The 22,346-nt window shown below is 42.5% G+C and overlaps 2 protein-coding genes across 2 annotated transcripts in view; one reads left to right on the top strand and one right to left on the bottom strand.

The window, feature by feature from the left end:
• LOC110522741 (voltage-dependent calcium channel subunit alpha-2/delta-4-like) overlaps window positions 1–22,346 on the bottom strand; it is a 68,011-nt gene that overhangs the window by 15,400 nt on the left and 30,265 nt on the right. Inside the window, exons 22-23 of the mRNA XM_036968581.1 lie at window positions 22,071–22,213; window positions 21,521–21,592 (exon numbers count right to left, since the gene is read on the bottom strand). Of these exons, the coding sequence (XP_036824476.1) occupies window positions 21,521–21,592; window positions 22,071–22,213 (215 nt within the window). The remainder of the gene's footprint in view (window positions 1–21,520; window positions 21,593–22,070; window positions 22,214–22,346) is intronic.
• Window positions 1,064–20,071, top strand: LOC110521369 (leucine-rich repeat and transmembrane domain-containing protein 2-like). The gene is made up of 3 exons (XM_036969399.1): window positions 1,064–1,452; window positions 16,911–17,028; window positions 17,685–20,071. Exons 1-3 carry the CDS (start codon window positions 1,450–1,452, stop codon window positions 18,479–18,481), a joined length of 918 nt encoding a protein of 305 aa, XP_036825294.1. The 5' UTR covers window positions 1,064–1,449; the 3' UTR covers window positions 18,482–20,071.

Below are 22,346 nucleotides of genomic sequence, written 5' to 3'. Positions count from 1 at the left end.
CTTATCAGTGGAAGTCAGGCTGCCTGGCTGCCTGGCACGAGCCACTGGTGCAGCAGAGGTGCTTTTATTGTTTTGCAGTTTTGCTGCAGTCAATAGTCTTCCACCAGATGCAAAGCTGAAAGTAATGGAAAAAGAGGCACACACACACCGACCATCACTAGGCATTTTGGGACAAATGCAGCTCAGGGTCCAGGATTTACAACAGCCTATAGAGACACTCTGATCTTCTGTGATGTACTGAGCTATATCAGCTGATTCCTCCCGCTCTCACAACCTCTCTCTTCTCCCTTCACTTCCACTCTCTCCCCCTCTCCCTCTCTCTCTCCCCCACCTTCTCTCTCTCTCCCCCTCCACCTTTCCCTCTCTCTCTTCCCCTCTCCCCCCTCTCTCACTCCCTTTCTCTCTCCCCCTCCAATTATCCCTCTCTCTCTCTCTTACTCCCCACCTTTCCCTCTCTCCCCATTTCTCTCTCTCTCTCTCTCTCTCTCTCTCCCTCTTCCCATTTCTCTCTCTCTCTATTTCTCTCTTCCTCTCAACCTTTCCCTCTCTCCCCTTTCCCTCCCTCTCCCCTCCCCTCTCCCCCTTTCTCTCTCCCTCTTCCCCTTTCCCCATTCTCTCTCTCCTGCTCTCCCTTTCCTCCCCCTCTCCCTCCCCCTCTCTCTCCTTTCCCTCTCTCTCCCTCCTGCTCTCCCTCTCCCTCCCCCTCTTCCCCTTTCTCTCCTCATTTTATCTCCCCCATTCTCTCCCTCCTGCCCTCCCTCTCCCCCATTCTCCCTCTCTCTCTCTCCTGCTCTCTCACTCTCTTCTCCCCTCTCTCCCTCCCCCCTCTCTCCCCACTCTTCCCCTTTCTCTCTCTCCCGCTCCTCCTGCTCTCCCTCCTCGCTCCCTCGCTCCCTCCCCCCTCGCTTCCCCCTCTCCCCATCTCCTCTCGCTCTCTGTATATCTCTCGCTCTCTCATTCAGTGTGAGAGCTTACACAGCTGCACCACACTCTGTTACTCTTTTTGTCAAACCAAGCTTCATGCTCACACACACACACACACACACACACACACACACACACACACACACACACACACACACACACACACAGCTAGACTGAACCTCTGGACAGTAGTGTGCTCCAACTACCAGGAAAGCACAGTCGGTAAGCGGACCTGAGAGGAGAGGAGAGGGGAGAGAGAGAGAGAGACCGCCCCGAGAGGCAGAGAGAAGGAGGAAGCAGAGGAGAAGACAGGAGTTGAAGAGCATGTGTTTGTTCTCTTGGGACCCCAGCATCCAGGATACACAGAGATACAACAGGAACCAGGACCTTTCTCCAAACACCTCCGTTAGCAGCAACATCAGATGAAGCATATTGTTTTTTTCCACACAGGGAGGATAAAAGATACTACTGAAGCACTTTTCTTATTTAAGAGCTATAGCACTTTGGAGACTGAAACATCACCAGATGGTGAGTAATGCACGGGCTGTGTGAGAGAGCAAGAGCGAGAGCGAGCGCAAGAGCGAGAGAGTGTGCTGCTGCTCTGTGTGTGTAGAAGTGTCTGTTGTTAGGGAGGTTTTCCCTTTCTCTATGCTTCTTGTGAAAGAATATTCCAGCTGCTAGGCTAATGCATTGAGTCTGTTTGCAGGTAAGTCATTTTTATTTTTTTCACTATTTTTTTTCCAGTACAATTATCAGAATGAACTAATCCATAAACTTTTGGGAGCAAAACACAACCAAGGGAAATTGTCCTTGTTCAAGCTGCAGTGAGGTACAGTAGCATTGCAATGCAGGTAGTGTGTACTGGGATGAAAAGAGGAACTGTTGGGCTTTATAACATGTAAAAGACTGCAGACATAAAGTAGAGTTAGTAGCTGAATAACCTTTTATATAAACTCTGAATACAGACATCTAGTAATTAGTAGCTGAATAACCTTATATATAAACTCTGAATACAGACATCTAGTAGTTAGTAGCTGAATAACCTTATATATAAACTCTACATCTAGTATCGGGGTGTATATTAAAATAATAATGTTTACTATAAGGTAGTAAAATAATATCACATAAATGGACATGTTCTATAGATGTATACACACTGTATAGCCTTCTTTATAGTACATCGACACTTTGGGTTTTGCGGTCTAACAACAACACAGTTTAGGATGAGAAATAATGTAGAATAAATGACGTATTATAGATTTAGAGCGTGAGTTCACACTGGGGCCTATGTGTGGTTTTATGTGTTCTGTGTGTAGTTTTATGAGTTCTGTGTGTGGTTTTATGTGTTCTGTGTGTGGTTTTATGTGTTCTGTGTGTGGTTTTATGTGTTCTGTGTGTGGTTTTATGTGTTCTGTGTGTGGTTTTATGTGTTCTGTGTGTGGTTTTATGTGTTCTGTGTGTGGTTTTATGTGTTCTGTGTGTGGTTTTATGTGTTCTATGTGTGGTTTTATGTGTTCTATGTGTGGTTCTATGTGTTCTATGTGTGGGTTTTGTGTGTAGTTTTATGTTTTATGTGTTCTATGTGTGATTTTGTGTGTTCTACGTGTGGTTCTGTGTAGTTGTATGTGTTCTATGTGTTCTATGTGTGGTTTTATGTGTTCTATGTGTGGTTCTATGTGTTCTATGTGTGAGTTTTGTGTGTAGTTTTATGTTTTATGTGTTCTATGTGTGATTTTGTGTGTTCTACGTGTGGTTCTGTGTAGTTTTATGTGTTCTATGTGTTCGATGTGTGGTTTTATGTGTTCTGTGTGTGGTTCTATATGTTCTATGTGTGGGTTTTGTGTGTAGTTTTATGTTTTATGTGTTCTATGTGTGATTTTGTGTGTTCTACGTGTGGTTCTGTGTAGTTTTATGTGTTCTATGTGTTCGATGTGTGGTTTTATGTGCTTTATGTGTGGTTTTATGTGTTCTATGTGTTGTTCTACATGTTCTATGCCGATGACCTGGATGTCAATTAAGGCATCCCCACGCACCTCTCTGATTCAGAGGGGTTAGGTTAAATGCGGAAGACACATTTCAGTTGAATGCATTCAGTTGTCCAACTGACTAGGTATCCCCCTTTCCCTTCCTTTCTATGTGTTATGTGTTGTGTTGTTTTCTTTGATGTGTTATTCTATGTGTTCTGAGTTATTTTATGTGTTCTGTGTTATTTTATGTTTTCTATGTGTTGTTCTACACCATATGTACAAACGTATGTGGACACCACATCAAATTAGTGGATTCGACTATTTCAGCCACACCCGTTGCTGACAGGTGTATAAAATTGAGCACACCACCATGCAATCTCCATGGACAAACATTTCCAGTAGAATGGCCTTACTGAAGAGCTCAGTGACATTCAACTTGGCACCGTCATAGGACGCCACCTTTTCAACAAGTCAGTTCGTCAAATTTCTGCCCTGCTAGAGCTATCCCGGTCAACTGTAAGTGCTGTTATTGTGCAGTGAAAACATCTAGGAGCACCAATGGCTCAGCCGCAAAGTGGTAGGCCACACAAGCTCACAGAAAGGGGCCGCTGAGTGCTGAAGCCCTTAAGTCGTAAACATCGCCTGTCCTCGGTTGCAACACTCACTACCGAGTTCCAAACTGCCTCTGGAAGCAACGTCAGCACAATAACTGTTCGTCAGGAGCTTCATGAAATTAGTTTCCATTGCCGAGCAGCTGCCCACAAGCCTAAGATCACCATGCGCAATGCCAAGCATCAGCTGAAGTGGTGTAAAATTTACCGTCATTGGACTCTGGAGCAGTGGAAATTCGTTCTCTGGAGTGATGAATCACAATTCACCATCTAGAAGTCCGACGGACAAATCTTGGTTTGGTGGAAGCATAGTGCATAGTGCCAACTGTAAAGTTTGGTGGAGGAGGAATAATGGTCTGGGGCAGTTTTTCATGGTTCGGGCTAGGTCTCTTGGTTCCATTGAAGAGAAATCTTAACTCTACAACATACAATGACATTCTAGATGATTCTGTGCTTCCAACTTTGTGGCAGCAGTTTGGGAAGGACCTTTCCTGTTTCAGCATGACAATGCCCCTGTGCACGAAGCAAGGTCCATACAGAAATTGTTTGTCGAGAACTTGACTTGCCTGCACAGAGCCCTGATCACAACCCCATCGAACACCTTTGGGATGAATTGGAACGCCGACTGTGAACCAGGCCTAATCGCCCAACATCAGTGCCTGACCTCACTAATGCTCGTGGCTAAATGGAAGCAAGTCCCAGCAGCAATGTCCCATCATCTAGTGGAAAGCCTTCCCAGAAGAGTGGCTGTTATAGCAGCAAAGGGGGACCAACTCCTTATTACGCTTTTTTTCTGATTACTTAGACACTATCTTTGAAACTATAGGCCATTTTTGCAAAACTCTACACACTAACCACAAAACCTTACACCAAACATTATAAATCTCTTGCAAAAGCAAACAATTCTTGCAAAACTCTTCAAACTCTTAAAACAAATTGTGTTTTTGCGTCAATACAGTACACACAAACCATCATTTGAATAAGTACACGAAGCACCAACTAGGCACTGATGGTAAAAAGGAAAAACACTTGTGGCTTTTGCTTTTTCTGTGTGCAAGGCACAGCAGTTTGAAAAAAAATGTTGTCATACGTGTAGTAAACACACAGGTATCCAAATGTGTAAAGTATGGAAGTGTTTTCCGAACATAACACACGGTCAACTCAAATAAGGGGAAAACATATATATTTTTTCGAAATGTTCTAACACTCCTCAAACAACAAAAGCGCAGTAGAAGAAAACAAAAACATTTGTGGTAGAAAAAAAGAAAATAAAAATAAACGAGGCTACATCTCGTCCTTCGTGGGTCTGGCCATAAGACTCCTGATCGATGTCTCCACAAGCCTCCTCCATTGCCTGTAGAAGGGTGGGGCTGGTGATCATACACCTTCTAACGCCACGCAGAGTAGAATTCTTCAGTAGGATTCCAGAAAGGAGAGTACAGGGGAGATTTGAGTGCGATGAAAAGTGGGTGACCTGTGAACCAATTGCGGCCCACAGCAGCCCGGTGGAAACTAACATTGTCCCAGATGATAACGTACCTGGGCTGCTCTGGCCCCTGGTCATTAGGGATTAGTCTGTTGTGGAGGGGGTCCAGAAATGTGATAATGTGTGCAGTGTTGTATGGGCCTGTTGTATGGGCATGATGGTGAAGGACGCCATTTTGACTAATAGCCACACACATTGATATGTTGCCACCACTTGTCCCGGGACGTTGATGATGGCCCGGTGTCCGATGATATTTCTGCCGCGGCCCCTTGTTTTTGCAAGGTTGAAACCTGCCTCGTCCACATATATTGGCTCATGATGCACTGCATCTGCTTCTAGCTCCATGACTCTCTCAAAGAGACAAGACAAAACAATGTAGCACAGTAGGAAAAGACAGGGATCAGTCCATATGATGTAGCACCATACACTTCTAGATCCAGTACCAATGATAGGATAGTATAGCTTACCTGCGCATATTCATATCTCAGTTGTTTTACACGGTCTGAGTCTCTTTCGAAGGGGACACTGTACAGCTGCTTCATCCTAATTTTATTGTGTTTCAGTAGACGTGACAGTGCAGAGAGACACACTCTGTTTCAGTAGACGAGACAGTGCAGAGAGACACACTCTGTTTCAGTAGACGAGACAGTGCAGAGACTCACTCTGTTTCAGTAGACGAGACAGTGCATAGAGACTCACTCTGTTGGCGTTTTGTAATATGGTGTTATCTGCCATTATGTGGTCCTGCAGTTCTCTGAGTCTGATGCAGCTATTTGCAATGACCATATTTACAATGTGGGTCTCCTGCTCTGAGGTGAACAGTTGACCTCTTCCACCAGATACTGGTTTTCTTGCAGTTCTGTAAAAACATTTGAATGGTTTTAGTGATAGATCCTTCTCATTATGAAAGTATAGTACATATTTCTGTACCAGTAAGACTACAGCACTAACAGTTACTTACCGGTTCTCATTTAGAAATGTCTGGATGATACCTGCAACAGCATAGCGGCTCAGATTTGGTTGAGCCCGTTGCCCAGCCTCCCTCATGCTCATCCCATGGTGGACAACATGGTCAACCACAGTCGCTCTGATTTCATCAGTTTATTGTTTTCCTGACTACCCTTCCTCTTCCCCATCCTCTCCTTCCCCACGTCCTTCTCCTCCTCTAGTTTTCACCCCTCTTACTCTCTGTCCAATATTGGCCTCCATTGTTGTCCGAACCAATTGTTTACCTGTGGCATATTTATAGTGCTCAAGCTCTGATCTGTAAGTGAACTCATTATCTAAAAGTGTTTTCACATGTGTAAATGTGGAAAGGAAATTGGCGAAATAGTGTAGCAATGTAGAGACCAATGTTAACAGTTTTGCTAGAAGTGTGTTATTAAATTGCAAATTGAGTGTAAAGCAGTGAGTTGTATTTACAGTTTAGCAAAAAATGTGTTGTACAATTACAAACTGAGTGTAAAAAAGAGAACATGCATTCAATTTGGCACACTTGATGAATGCATTGGCTACAAGTGTTAATGGTTTTAGACTATAGTGCTTCAAGAATGACTGTTAGTGTTTAAGCATTCAGAAAAAACTGTAATGCCCATGATTTTGGAGATGTTTGACAGTGTCCACATACCTGTGGTCATGTGGTGTTCAATGTGTTGTTCTATGTGTTCTACACTACTGGTCAAAAGTTTTAGAACACCAACTCATTCAATTATTCTTTTTTTAAACTATTTGACTAATAGTGAAGACATCAAACCTATGAAATAACACATATTAAATCATGTTGTAAGCAAAAAAAGTGTTAAACAAATCAAAATATATTTTGTATTTTAGACTCTTCAAACTAGCCACCCTTTGCCTTGATGACAGCTTTGCACACTCTTGGCATTCTCTCAACCAGCTTCATGAGGTAATCACCTGGAATGCATTTCAATTAACAGAAATTATTTGTGGAATTGCTTTCCTTCTTAATGCGTTTGAGCCAATCAGTTGTATTGTGACAAGGTAGTGGGGTGGGTATACAGAAGATAGCCCCTTTTGGTTTAATACCAAGTCCATATTATGACAAGAACAGTGCAAATAAGCAAAGAGAAATGACAGTCCATCATTACTATAAGACATGAAGGTCAGTCAATACGGAACATTTCAAGAATTCAAGTTTCTTCAAGTGCAGTCTCAAAAACTGTCTAACGCTATGATAAAACTGTCTCTCATGAGGACCGCCACAGGAAAGGAAGACTCAGCGTTACCTCTGCTGCAGAGGTTACTCATTCATTAGAGTTACCTGCCATTAGAGTTTCCAGCCTCAGAAATTGCAGCCCAAATAAATGCTTCAGAGTTCAAGTAACAGATACATCTCAACATCAACTGATGTGAATCAGGCCTTCATGGTCGAATTGCTGCAAAGAAACCACTACTAAAGCACACCAATAAGAAGAAGAGACCTGCTTGGGCCAAGAAACACAAGCAATGGACATTAGACCGGTGGAAATGTGTCCTTTGGTCTGGAGACCAAATTGGAGATTTTTGGTTCCAACTGCTGTGTCTGTGAGATTTTAGATTAAATAAAATGTAACCTTAATTTAACTTGGCAAGTCAGTTAAGAACAAATTCATATTTACAATGATGGCCTAGGAACAGTGGGTTAACTGCCTTGTTCAGGGGTAGAACAACAGATTTGTACCTTGTCAGTTTGGGGATTTGCTTTAGCAACTGTTTGGTTACTGGCCCAATGCTCTAACCACTGGGCTACCTCTGGCCCAATGTGGTGTGGGTGAATGGATGATCTCTGCATGTGTATTTCCCACCATAAAGCATAGAGGAGGTGTAATGGTGTGGGGGTGCTTTGCTGGTGACATTGTCTGATTTATTTAGAATTCAAGGCACACTTAACCAGCATGGCTACTACAGCATTCTGCAGCGATACGCCATCCCATCTGGTTTGGGCTTAGTGGGACTATCATTTGTTTTTCAACAGGACAATGACCCAACACACCTTCAGGCTGTGTAAGGGATATTTTACCAACGAGAGTGATGAGTGCTGCGTCAGATAACCTGGCCTCCACAATCCACCCGACCTCAACCAAATTGAGATGGTTTGGGATTAGTCGGACCACAGAGGGAAGGAAAAGCAGCCAACATGTGCTCAGCAAATGTGGGAATTCTTTCAAGACTATTGGAAAAGCATTCCAGGTGAAGCTGGTTGAGAGATTGCAAAGCTGTTATTAAGGCAAAGGGTGGCTATTTGAAGAATCTCAAATATATTAATTTGTTTAACACGTTTTAGGTTCAACACGATTCCATATGTATTATTTTATAGTTTTGATGTCTTAACTATTATTCGACGATGTAGAAAATAGTAAAAATAAAGAAAAATCCTTGAATGAGTAGGTGTTCTAAAACTTTTGACTGGTAGTGTACGTGTTGTTCTATGTCTTGTTCTATGTGTTTTACGTGTTGCTCTACAGGGGCTTGCGAAAGTATTCACACCCCCTAGCATTTTTCCTATTTTGTTACCTTACAACCTGGAATTAAAATAGATTTTGGGGGGGGTTATATAATTTGATTTACACAACATGCCTACCACTTTGAAGATGCAAAATATGTTTTATTGCGAAAAAAACAAGAAACACAAAAAACTGAAAACTTGAGCATGCATAACTATTCAACCCCCCGAAGTCAATACTTTGTATAGTCACCTTTTGCAGCAATTACAGCTGCAAGTCTCCTGGGGTATGTATAAGCTTGGCAAATCTAGCCACTGGGATTTTTGCCCATTCTTCAAGGCAAAACTGCTCCTGCTCCTACAGCAATCTTTAAGTCATACCACAGATTCTCAATGGGATTGAGGTCTGGGCTTTGACTGGGCCATTCCAAGACATTTAAATGTTTCCCCTTAAACCACTCAAGTGTTCCTTCAGCAGTTTGCTTACGGCCATTGTCCAGCTGGAAGGTGAACCTCCGTCCCAGTCTCAAATCTCTGGAAGACAAACAGGTTTCCCTCAAGAATTTCTCTGTATTTAGCGCCATCCATCATTCCTCCAATTCTGACCAGTTTTCCCAGTTCCTGCCGATGAAAAACATCCCCACAGCATGATGCTGCCACCACCATGCTTCACTGTGGTGATGAGAGGTGTTGGGTTTGCGCCAGACATAGCGTTTTCCTTGATGGCCAAAAAGCTAAATTGTAGTCTCATCTGACCAGAGTATCCTTTTCCATATGTTAACCTTTCGACAACATTCCGCTGAGAAGGCAGCGCAAAATTCTTTTTTTTTTTTTTTAAATATGTAACTTTCACACATTAACAAGTCCAATACAGCAAATGAAAGATAAACATCTTGTTAATCTACCCATCGTGTCCGATTTCAAAAATGCTTTAGGGAAAGCACAACATATGATTATGTTAGGTCATAGCCAAGTCAAAAAAAATCACACAGCCATTTTTCCAGCTAAAGGGAGGAGTCACAAAAATCAGAAATATAGATAAAATGAATCACTAACCTTTGATGATCTTTATCAGATGACACTCATAGGACATCATGTTACACAAGACATGTATGTTTTGTTTGATAATGTGCATATTTATATCCAAAAATCTCAGTTTACATTGGCGCGTTACGTGCAGTAATGTTTTGATTCCAAAACATCCGGTGGTTTAGCAGAAATACTCATAATAAACAGTGATAAAAGATACAAGTGTTATTCACAGAATTAAAGATAGACTTCTCCTTAACGCCACCGCTGTGTCAGATTTAAAAAAAACTTTACCTTAAAAAGCATAATCTGAGAACGGCGCTCAGAGCCCAATCCAGCCATAGAAATATCCGCCATTTTGGAGTCAACAAAAGTTAGAAATAACACCATAAATATTCACTTACCTTTGATGATCTTCATCAGAAGGCACTCCCAGGAATCCCAGTTCGACAATAAATGACTGATTTGTTCCATAAAGTTCCATAAAGTCCATCATTTACGTCCAAATAGCCACTTGTTAGCGTGTTCAGCCCACTAATTCATCTTCATGAGGCGCAAGCACTTCATCCAGACAAAAACTCAAAAAGTTAAATTACAGGTTGTATAAACAAGTCAAACGATGTATGGAATCAATCGTTAGGATGTTTTTAATATAAAACATCAATAATGTTCCAACCGGAGAATTCCTATGTCTGAAGAAAAGCACTGGAACGAGAGGTAACTCTGTCGGGAGCTCGCGTCACAAGCCTGAGACACTCTGCTAGACCACTGACTCAAACAGGTCTCATGAGCCCCTCCTTTATAGTAGAACCCTCATTCAAGTTTCTAAAGACGGTTGACATCTAGTGGAAGCCGTAGGAAGTGCAACGTTTTCCATATCCCACTGTGTATTCGGTAGGCCAAGCTTAGAAAAACTACAAACCTCAGATGCCCCACTTCCTGGTTGGATTTGTCTCAGGTTTTCGCCTTCCATATGAGTCCTGTTATACTCATAGACATTATTCAAACAGTTTTAGAAACTTCAGAGTGTTTTCTATCCAATACTAATAATAATATGCATATATTAGCATCTGGGACAGAGTAGGAGGTAGTTCATTCTGGGCACGCTATTAAGGGATTCTCTCAAATGCCTTTTGGCGAAAACCAAATGTGTTTGCTTATTTTCTTCTTTAAGCAATGTATTTTTTTCTGGCCACTCTTCCATAAAGCCCAGCTCTGTGGAGTGTATGGCTTAAAGTGGTCATATGGACAGATACTCCAATCGCCGCTGTGGAGCTTTGCAGCTCCTTCAGGGTTATCTTTGGTATCTTTGTTGCCTCTGATTAATGCCCCCTTCCCTGGTCTGTGAGTTCTGTTGGGCGGCCCCTCTTGGCAGGTTTGTCATTATGCAATACTGTATGTCGTGGTAATTTCCTGTATTACTAAACATTGAGAGAGCAAACCACACACAAGTCAGAGTTATATTATAAAGTCCATCTTTAATTATATATGAGCTTCACCATAGCCCTGTGACTCTCAGATGAATTCAGTGTCTATAAATGAATTCTCTGAGAGTGCTTACAAAACAGTTCTTAGTATCATTTATAGCCAAGACACACCCATCTCAACTCACATGACGAAACACAGACCTCAGGAACAGTTCACAAAGAACCTTTTACTTGAAAAAGGAGTACCCCATAGCTAGATAGCATTAGCTATAAATAATCGTTCAGTTTGCTCTCTTAGACGAGGTTCTACTTCTCGTTCTTGGTACATCATAGTAACAAAACATTACCTCATCCAATAGCATATATCAATTGTAAATTCTAGATACTCCCCTTCTGATATTCTTCATAGCATCACATATGAAGACAAGCCTCCATTCTGTCCTCCTCCCATTCTGATATTCTTCATAGCATCACATAAGAAGACAAGCCTCCATTCTGTCCTCCTCCCATTCTGATATTCTTCATAGCATCACATAAGAAGACAAGCCTCCATTCTGTCCTCCTCCCCTTCTGATATTCTTCATAGCATCACATATGAAGACAAGCCTCCATTCTGTCCTCCTCCCCTTCTGATATTCTTCATAGCATCACATAAGAAGACAAGCCTGACCTCTCCCCTCTCTGGGCCCCAAGTGACTTTTTCCCACATAAGCATATTTCTGAAAATGTATTAAACATCTTATTTATCAATGTTACCTAACTAATTCTGATTTTGCTACGACACATTCTTTCCATTTTTTTAGTAATGGTGCTCCGTGGGATGTTCAAAGTTTCAGATATTTTTTATAACCCAACCCTGATCTGTACTTCTCCACAACATTGTCCCTGACCTGTTTGGAGAGCTCCTTGGTCTACATGGTGCCGCTTGCTTGGTGGTGCCCCTTGTTTAGTGGTGTTGCAGACTCCATGGCCTTTCAGAACAGGTGTATATACTGAGATCATGTGACAGGTCATGTGACACTTAGATTGCACACAGGTGGACTAATTATGTGACTTCTGAAGGTAATTGGTTGCACCAGATCTTATTTAGGGGCTTCATAGCAAAGGGGGGTGAATAAATATGTACACACCACTTTTCTTTTTTCAATACTTTTTTGAAACAAGTTATTTTTAAAATTTCACTTCACCAATTTGGAAAATTTTGTGTATGTCCATTCCCTGAAATCCAACTAAAAATCAATTTAAATTCGAGGTTGCAATTCAACAAAATAGGAAAAACACCAAGGGGGATGAATACTTTTGCAAGGCACTGAATGTGTTCTATGTGTTCCACTAAATTAGAGGTTGCAATTCAACAAAATAGGAAAAACACCAAGGTGGATGAATACTTTTGCAAGGCACTGAATGTGTTCTATGTGTTCCACCGCCACACAAGCAGCCATCTGGAATCATAACAAGCATCTGTCCTGCAGTCTAAACCCTGCTGCCGTGGAGGATTGAGACCTGTGTCCTAATCTGGGGCAGGAATAACTGCTCATTTACCATCAATGAGTGGGAGGCAGAGGGAGGCCTAATCCAATGTGATCTGTGTGATGGTGCACTTGATGGTACCAAGCTGTCAATGCAGCTCGCAACGCCATCGTTTGTAATTAAACACTTGGTATAATGTGGGATACTTTGACACTCTGCACCTCCAGTTGGAGCTGTTGCATATGCAGATGCAGTTAAATGGCAACATTGCATTTTACATTGGAGTGCAATGGAGCAAAATGTTCCCTTTTCACTTTTCAGAACTGGTTGAATGGCTATTTGTACCCTGTAGGCACCAGCAATTTACCTCAGGTGAGGTAAATTAGACATACACGAAAATCACCTGCCTCCAACCATATTAATTTGAATTTTGTATAATTTAGTCCAGGCCATTTTTTGCCTTTCAAGTGAAAAATCTAAGTTCAGTTCAGATGTATTAATTTTTTTATCCTCTAAATCAAAAATAAATACCTATGTGTACACCCCAAAGGTTTCAATTTCAACTTATTTTAGAAGAAATAGTGAATCATGTAAGGATGCCAAAACACTTAATTGTGTCTGTATAGACTACCATATTTGTCCCAACACTTACGCATCTATCTATCATCCTTTTGTGGCAAGTCTGTACTAAATTATGCATGCTAGCTTTTTATTGTTATCCCCCCCAAAAGCTTCTCTCATCAGCTGAAAGTGTAATTCAATGAGGCAGCCCCCCACTGGAATGAACTCCCAAGTGCTTCAATCACTTTGATTTGACTACTGTACTGGACCTAAAAAAGTAGGGCAGAGACAAGGAGAAGTAGAAGCTGACTGAGGGACGGAATGAGAAGTGCTCTGATGTGGGAATGAGAGAGAGAGGGTGTGTGTGTGTGTGTGTGTGTGTGTGTGTGTGTGTGTGTGTGTGTGTGTGTGAGAGTTTGTGTATAAGCGTGTGTGTGTGAGTTTGTGTGTGAGTGTGTGTGTGTGCGAGTTTGTGAGTTTGTGTATAAGCGTGTGTGTGTGAGTTTGTGTGTGAGTGTGTGTGTGTGCGAGTTTGTGTGTGTGTGTGTTTGAGTGTGTGAGTGAGTTTGTGTATGAATCTCTGTGTTTGTGTGAGTGTGTGTGTGTGTGTGTGAGTGTGTGTGTGTGTGATACGTAAATGGCAGGAGTGTGGCCAGAGGCTTCTGTTCAAAGCCATATCCATAGAAAATGAGGTACCTCCCCTAAATCTGAGTGTTCCCTCTTCTATACATGTCCTTGGCTTAGGGCAGTGTGTGTGTTTGTGTTTATGTATTTGTGTTCCCTACTAAACAAGAGTCTGACCTAAATGTAATACTCTCAGTTTAAGTTAAAATATTACAGTTTAGTTGATTCTATTGCACACGTGCTTGCATATTCATACTGACATTTCACTTGGTGTCAAGATGTTACATTTCCACAAATTCCTATGTAGCCGTGGAAATTAAATGAAAGCTCTCAAAAGGCCTTATATCAGATATCCCCACTTCATCTTCTGTAACTTCCTTGGTGCTGGACCTCTGACAGACAGGTCAGGGTAATCTTCTCAGGACCCCAGCACTAATTGAGGAATGAGGATTACCTCATCCTTTTAAGGCTGGTTAATTAAGCTGCTGCTGCACTGGCTCCAGACCAGACAGTGACAGAACGTTGTGGATCAACTGACTCCAAATCAGATGTACTCATCATGCCCCTGATTAAACAGGACAAGCACAGCACACCTCACAGCTGAAACAGAGAAACCGAAAAACACCCTCCCCTATACACTAATATAACCAAACACGCCTAAAACTGAGAAACAGAAGCAAGCACACTTCATATCGAGAATCAGAACCAAGCACACTTCATATCGAGAATCAGCAGCAAGCACACTTCATATCGAGAATTGAGAAACAGAACCAAGCACACTTCATATTGAGAATTGAGAAACAGAAGCAAGCACACTTCATATAGAGAATCAGAACCAAGCACACATCATATTGAGAATCAGAACCAAGCACATTTCACATTGAGAAACAGAAGCAAGCAAACTTCTTTTCGAGATTAAGAATCATGCACACTTCATATATCTAAAACTAAAACTATTGTAGTAAGTAGTTGTCTCAAACAATAGTTGAACAGTTTTGAAAAAAATGAAGAAGAGAGAGAGATTTTATTGTATTTTTTTAAAAACCTTCACTTAGCTAGCGAATGCAGATCACTAGTTTACCCCACTCAAACACCCAGCTCAAACAGAGAGGGATGCTATAACTCTTCCAAGTCAAGGTAAGCTTTTGGTTTTATTGATTTATTGCCACAGGGGCCTCCCGGCGTAACTGCTAAACTGCTTGCTGACTATACACTGTACTGCATTATTGTAGTGGGTTTGCTAACACAATAGTTCTAGTAGCTATGTTGACTATGACGTTAGCTAATATGGTGACAACGATTTAGGCTGTGTGTAGCAGTTAGCGGTTATGATATGAAGGTTTGGTCACAGACAGCTGATGTATTGTGCACTGAAGTCCACAAGCGAAGGGAAAATATTAGAGGAGGAGATTGCATAGATGCAAGAAGGAATTATACAATGAGCAAAATAATCATGCTGTTTGTATGTGGCTGCTATGAAAGTGAACTGTGTTTGCGTGTAATCAGGAGTGTATTCATTCTGCCAATTCTGTTGAAAAACGTTTCTTAAACGGAAGCAAACAGAACGAGACAGAGATAAACATACCTGAATTTGTCCAATAGAAACTCTCATTTGCAACTGTTGGACTAATGATTACACCCTAGATCAGGCAAGATTGTGCAAGGCAGTATTGAATGTGTCACTGTCTGTCACCTTGATTACTCACATTTTTCTCTCGACCTGTGCACCTATGTTGTAAACTTTCATTCATAGGTTGTAGCAACCTCATGGGTATGTAGTAGCCTAAACCTATCGACCTAATACATTGAGCTGGGTGAACGGAATATGAAGGACAGTCATCCAACATGCTGTAATAGAAATAAAGCCACACTTATAAAATAAAAAAATAAAATCGTCCTCCCTCATCTTAAACATCACCAACCGCCACAAGCGTACATCTCAGGCATTGCACTTCACACAATCAAACAATCCCGCTAGTGCCCCCAATGCCCTCTAACTCCACCTACAGATGAATACAGAATGTTAAATAACACAAGTGTAGATTTAGACATATACAGGTATATGATTTTAATTGGATCACAATGTTGTTGCAGGAAACAACATACATGTATAGGAGATGTAAAAAGTATCCTTAAGTTTGCAATTTCCACTTACAGATGTCAACTTGATTTACCCAAACAAAAAAATCTATCAACCCCTATAAAAATGTCCAGGAATTACAATCCACACAATAATTCACATTTCCTGTTGCTGCAAGATTATTTTCCTTCTGTGAGAAACTGGTAAAATTAAGATCCTGCAACTGTATAGACTGTGCGTACGTATGTGAGTACAGACTAAGTGAATGGGAGAGGAATGTTGAGCGGAGGAGAGCAATTCAGGATCTTTGTGGACCGATGACAAAATAAAGACCTTAAGGCTCCTCTTAACTGGCTCCTCTAAGTGGCAGCAGAGGCATGCATGATGGAGCTACATAATCTCTTTCTAATCAGTAATCTCTCTCTCTCTCTCTCTGTGTCTCTCTCTCTCTCTCTCTGTCCTCTCTCTCACTTTCCATCTGTCTGTCTCTCTGTCTCTCTCCGTCTGTCTCTCTGTCTCTCTCCGTCTGTCTGTCTCTCTCTGTCTGTCTGTCTGTCTGTCTGTCTGTCTGTCTGTCTGTCTCTCTCTCTCGGTCTGTCTGTCTTCTCTCTCTCTCCTCTCACCTCTCTATCCCTCTCCTTCTCCACTTCAAATCAACACAGAGACCAAAGGCCATAAGAACTCAGCCTGGGAAAAAACCATAACTTTCTCCTCTGTGATTGTCTGCATGTGAAAGATGAGGGTTGTCTCTAAGACTTCTACAGTTGAGTGGCTGTTCAGTAGAATGTTAACTTTGACTTGGTGCTCTGTTCAGTCTGTAACGCTGAAGCGTTACAGATTGCGCAAAATAAATGCAAAGCTAATTGAGGATTACTGTATAAGCATCGTTTACGGTGAATTCATTCTCTGCTAACGCAGGAACATTGCTTTTGAATTTAAATACATTTTAAAAACCTCTGTAGAGTACTTGCATTTACTTTCGGATAAGCACAGACCTCTGTAGAGGTGCATCAAGCTCATTTTTGACTGATCCCAGGACCCACCCCGAAATATCAGGGAATTGAAAGGGATGAAAAGGGAAACAAACTCTTAAATAGTCCGAGAGGGAAGAGGGGGAAGTATATAATGAAGCTTTTCCAAATCAGATGGAACAGATTATATTGTCTTTACTAATCTGTACACATATTGTCATAGTCAGTATTATGTAAGGTAAGTCAAAACGGCCAACAATCTCTCTCCTACAGACCCACATCAACACCATGTACTACCATCTCTCTCTCTCTCTCTAGCTGGTGGGTGGCACAAGGAGGTCACCTACTGAGAGAGCCCGATGCCAGTGCCAGTCTAGGGTGGCAGCAGACATGCAGCCCCTCGACTTGCCTAGGAGTACACACCTGGAGAGCCTGGGTGAGTGATTGCCACAGTGGGCTGATTGACAGACAACAGTGTTAAGTTACTCATCACCCGAGCCATGGCCTGTTCTTCCGGCTTCCATCACGAATACGCAGGTAGTACAGGAGCATCATGGCAAAAACTGGAAGGCTGGCCGACAGCTTCCACGCCTAGACCATCAGGCTGCTGAGTAGACACCACTTGGCAGCAACCTGCTCACCTTGTCCCCCTCCTGGACCTCCCCCCAACGGACATTTACCCTGCCCCTACCCCTACCCCAATGAACATTTACCATTATTAAAGTGTTAACATGTATATATTTTATTTACATTTATTTATATTCTTTATAATTACATGTATTGTTTTATTTCACTTTGACCTGCATTGTTGGAGCTCGGAGCTTATGTTTTTTTTTTTACTGTACCCTGTAATTATGCCTGCAACCCTGTACATGTGACTATTAAACTTCTAATCTAATCTACTCCAGAACTTTCTGTACGTACAATATATTTGTTTTAGATTGCTTAGATTGCTTAAAAAGTATTTGATCCGCTGCTAATTTTGTACGTTTGTCAGTGGGCAAATGTACAAAATCAGCAGGGGATCAAATACTTTTTCCCCTCACTGTATCAAAGTCCTCTTCCTAAAGCCCTCTTCTTCTCTCTCCCCAGTCTTTGCAGCCCTGCCCAGTCTGCTGCTAGTACTCCTGGGTCTGCTAGAGGCAGCTAGCGGTTGTCCCACTGTGTGCATCTGCAACAGCAACGGCACAGACTGTACAGGCCTGGCTCTGCTCTCCCTAACCACCATCCTGCCCCTGCTGCCCCAGGACACCCGCACCCTCCGCCTGTCCCACAACAACCTCTCCTCCCTGGGCGACGGGGCCCTGTCCAACCTCAGCGCTCTGGAGCTCCTGGACCTTTCTGACAACCACCTCTCCAGCCTGCAACCAGGGTCTTTCTCCGGCCTCAGAGGCCTGCAGTGGCTCAACCTCTCAGGGAACTACCTGGGTGACTGCCCCCTACTTACCCCTACAGTCCCCAGTAACCAAACGGAGGTTACCCAGTGTAACGGTAGTCGCTGGGGGTTGAGCCGGGAGCTGTTCCAGGGTCTTTGGATACTGAAAGGGCTGGACTTGTCCCTGAACGGCCTGGTAGTTTTTCCCAATGGGCTGCTGGATGGGCTCCAGGGCCTGGCCTGGCTGTCTCTGACTGGAAACAAGCTGCGGAGCCTGGACAGAGCCACCTTCCAGCCCCTGGGCAGACTGCTGAGCCTCCAACTGGCAGGCAACCCTTGGGAGTGTGACTGCAACCTGAGGGACTTCAAGCACTGGATGGAGTGGCTTCTGTACAGACGTCAGTGTTATGTTGTGTATTGCTTCAAGCTTACAGTGTTTCATGTACAGTCAAGTCAGTTTGGCCTTTGTTCCATGTCATGTACTAGTCTGATACTGTGTAATGTATGTTATTGATCTGTAAATGAGCTTGATTATCTATTGATCTTGCTAGAGATCCACTAGATCCCTATGTGTGTTTCAGACGGGCAGGTGGATGCTGTGAAGTGCAACCTACCGAAGGAGCTGAGGGGGCGGGACATCCGCAGCATCCCCATAGAGATGTTCAACTACTGCCTGCAGTTGGAGAACCAGGCCAGTGTCCATGGCTACGACGGGCCCCGTGGGGGGCGCCCACCCTGTGTCGGTCGGATCAATGGGCCCATGAACGGGCCCCAGGCCAACCAAGAGGACTGTGTACGCCAGCGCTACCGACCCATTAGCGTGCGCAGGGCCTGGGGGACTCAGATCGTGGCGGCATGTGTGTGTGGTGTGGTGTGTGTGATGATGGTGGTGGCGGCCACCTACGGCTGTATCTACGCCTCTCTCATGGCCAAGTACCAGAGGGAGCTGAAGAACACATGGCAGCCATTGATGGCTGGGGAGGGAGGGGAGGAGACAGACGTCGAGGACGGCGTCTTTCCTTCCTCCCCAACATCCCCAGCTGAGCCAGAACCAGAGTCCAGTCCCATAGTCCACACATACAGAATAACAGGCTTTTGACCTTTGTTTCTCTGACTGGCTGACATTCCGGTTGCAAGGATTCAGGGGGGGCTGCATTCCCTGACTGTGTGTCTTACTACCCAGTGCTCCAGGGCATTCTAGACTAGGGAATGTATAGAGCTGAGAAAGCATATCTCTGCTGCACTTTGCTGGTGTTCGAGGCATACCGACACAATCGTACAGTTGATCGTCAAATGGAAAACTGGAACTCTGCATTGCTTCAAGACGTGTGGATGCTATGTGATTGGTTCTTTAGTCAGCTCTCCAACTGTGTGGTGGAGGTTCTGGTACCTCTGCACCTTGGTTCAAAGACTTTCCTAGAAATCGTCTTTGAAATCCATTATTATTGTACGTTTATTCCTTGATCCGACTTTCCATCAAAGTTATTTGTGTTTCAAGCAAAAAATGCCAATCGATCAAATCCCTGTCTAATGTAATGTATCTGCTCCTAACGTTTTGATATAAAAGCCCAGGTTAACAATCCCAGTAGTGGTTGTCGCTCAAATAGTTATAGTACACATGAATGTACAAGAATATAGTACACAATGTTCTGTGGAATCAGTGTTAGACAGATGCAGTCTTGTGTATCAGACCTGTGCTCACGTGCAGTGACTCAATCCTCTCTACTAAATTAATATTTCCAAGTCATGTCAATGTTCATATCTGTACAGAGTAAGCCTGCTTTCAAAGCCATACAATACAACAGCAAACTACTGACCTCTAGAGGATGTTATGATAACAGCAGCTGAAGAGAGTCAGTCTCATGGCTAGCAGCCATATTCATTGCGAACTGAATCTAGTTGGCAACTATTTCCATTTAACCATTTTGAACTGTCAAAGAGATCAGCACTGACCTAGAAAAATGTACATATATCAGTATCTCATTAGTCCTTTAATCGTTATTTCTGTCTCTGTGTTAACATTACAAATTTGCTTACAAAGTTTTGCTCAAGAAATAACGATAATGTGATATTCTGTTAATCATGCTGATGACAATAAAGCATTTATTTATCTAACCTTGCCCATCACAATTTATTCCAGCTGATGTAAGCATCCCCTACATTTTTGTGACAGGATATGAAAAAAGGTAATGAAGATAAAGCTCATGATGATGAGGAAACTAGAGGTCGACCGATTAATTAGGGCCATTTTCAAGTTTTCATAACAATCGGAAATCGGTATTTTTGGACACCGAGTGAACGATTTAAAAAATATTTTTAACATCTTTTTTAAACAACTTTAGACTAATGGATGCCACCCGTTAGATAAAATACGGAACGGTTCCGTATTTCACTGAAATAATAAATGTTTTGTTTTCGAGATGATAGTTTCCGGATTTGACCATATTAATGACCTAAGGCTCGTATTTCTGTGTGTTATTATGTTATAATTAAGTCTATCATTTGATAGAGCAGTCTGACTGAGCGTTGGTAGGCACCAGCAGGCTCATTAGCATTAATTCAAACAGCACTTTCGTGCGTTTTGCCAGCAGCTCTTCGCAATGCTTCAAGCATTGCTCTGTTTATGACTTCAAGCCTATCAACTCCCGAGATTAGGCTGGTGTAACTGATGTGAAATGGCTAGTTAGCGGGGTGCGCGCTAATAGCGTTTCAAACGTCACTCGCTCTGAGACTTGGAGTAGTTGTTCCCCTTGCTCTGCATCGGTAACGCTGCTTCGAGGGTGGCTGTTGTCGATGTGTTCCTGGTTCGAGCCCAGGTAGGAAGGAGCGAGGAGAGGGACGGAATCTATACTGTTACACTGGCAATACTAAAGTGCCTATAAGAACATCCAATAGTCAAAGGTATATGAAATACAAATGGTATAGAGAGAAATAGTCCTATAATTCCTATAATAACTACAACCTAAAACTTCTTACCTGGGAATATTGAAGACTCATGTTAAAAAGGAACCACCAGCTTTCATATGTTCTGAGCAAGAAACTTAAACGTTAGCTTTCTTACATGGCATATATTGCACTTTTACTTTCTTCTCCAAGACTTTGTTTTTGCATTATTTAAACCAAATTGAACATGTTTCATTATTTATTTGAGGCTAAATTGATTTTATTGATGTATTATATTAAGTTCAGTATTGTTGTAATTGTCATTATTACAAAAAAAAAAAAATATTGTCCGATTAATCAGTATCGGCTTTTTTTTTGGTCCTCCAATAATCGGTATCGGCGTTGAAAAATCATATTTGGTCGACCTCTAGTGAAAACCATCACATACACTTAACAGTAACCCTCTTCTTCTAGGGACCTTCTCAAGACACATGGAGCGCTTCCCTCGCCACAAGCCAAAAGTGTGTCAAACATTTAGCAGTAGCACCACAGAATACTACTAAAGTTATGGACAATTCAATACACGTAGAAGCCACAAGAGGCATTAACGCCTCCAGGATGAGTGTTAAGCAGCTCGACATTTCAGAGAAAGTAAAAGTCAGAAGCTTACCTCCAGCCATGGCCATCTTGCCTCCCGATGACACAGTCACAGCTGTGGCGGCTATGACATACTTTGACACCCCTGTCACAAGATGATCAACCAATCAACAATCAGTCTAACACAATCTTTGAGCTTCTGTAGGTCTGGGTTGATTTTCCCCAAAACATAATGATTGTCTTTAGCAATAAGAGCATCGTTGGTCCGTTGCCGAAGTTACCAGTAGACTTCAGATTCTCTTAGTGCTAAAGATTATCATTATGTTTTGGGGAAACTCACCGCTGTTCTGTTATAACATCATGTCAATTGGAATAATCAAATATTATCAGAGTTGAGGTCAATTTCAGCCAGTTGGAGCTGTACATGGAATTTCTCAAATTTCTCCATTCAATTCCTAAATTGACTTGGTAGAAGACGTAATTCACTAGACTGATGCTAGGTCTGTTTGTGTTGTCTTGCCAACTCCTAGTGTCATTGTCACAGCAAGCATTGCCAACACAGCTCAAACCGATCTGGGACTAGGCTAGGGATGGACCTCAACCCTGGATGATAGGGATGGTACCTGTCTTGTCTCTGTTGTCTTTGTCCTCCACAGGGATGTAGTAGATGAAGCGTCCAGGGGGGTTCTCCATGGCCAGGCGGTACCACAGGGGGAAATGGTCCACGGTAAACAGGTTGTCCTTATCAGCTGGAGTCAAGAACTTTCTGTAGAGCAGGAAGTAGTTAAGAGAGTTTAGAGCAAACTCCTGAGACCTATTCATTAGCGCAAACTGTAGCAAAACTTTTGCAAAGGAAAAACAAGTGTTTCATATTGGACAAGTTCTGGTACTGACTGCCT

Source organism: Oncorhynchus mykiss, chromosome 30, assembly GCF_013265735.2.
Source record: "Oncorhynchus mykiss isolate Arlee chromosome 30, USDA_OmykA_1.1, whole genome shotgun sequence".
In the NCBI taxonomy this organism is placed as follows: Eukaryota; Metazoa; Chordata; class Actinopteri; order Salmoniformes; family Salmonidae; genus Oncorhynchus; species Oncorhynchus mykiss.
This window is presented reverse-complemented; position numbering and strand designations above follow the sequence as displayed.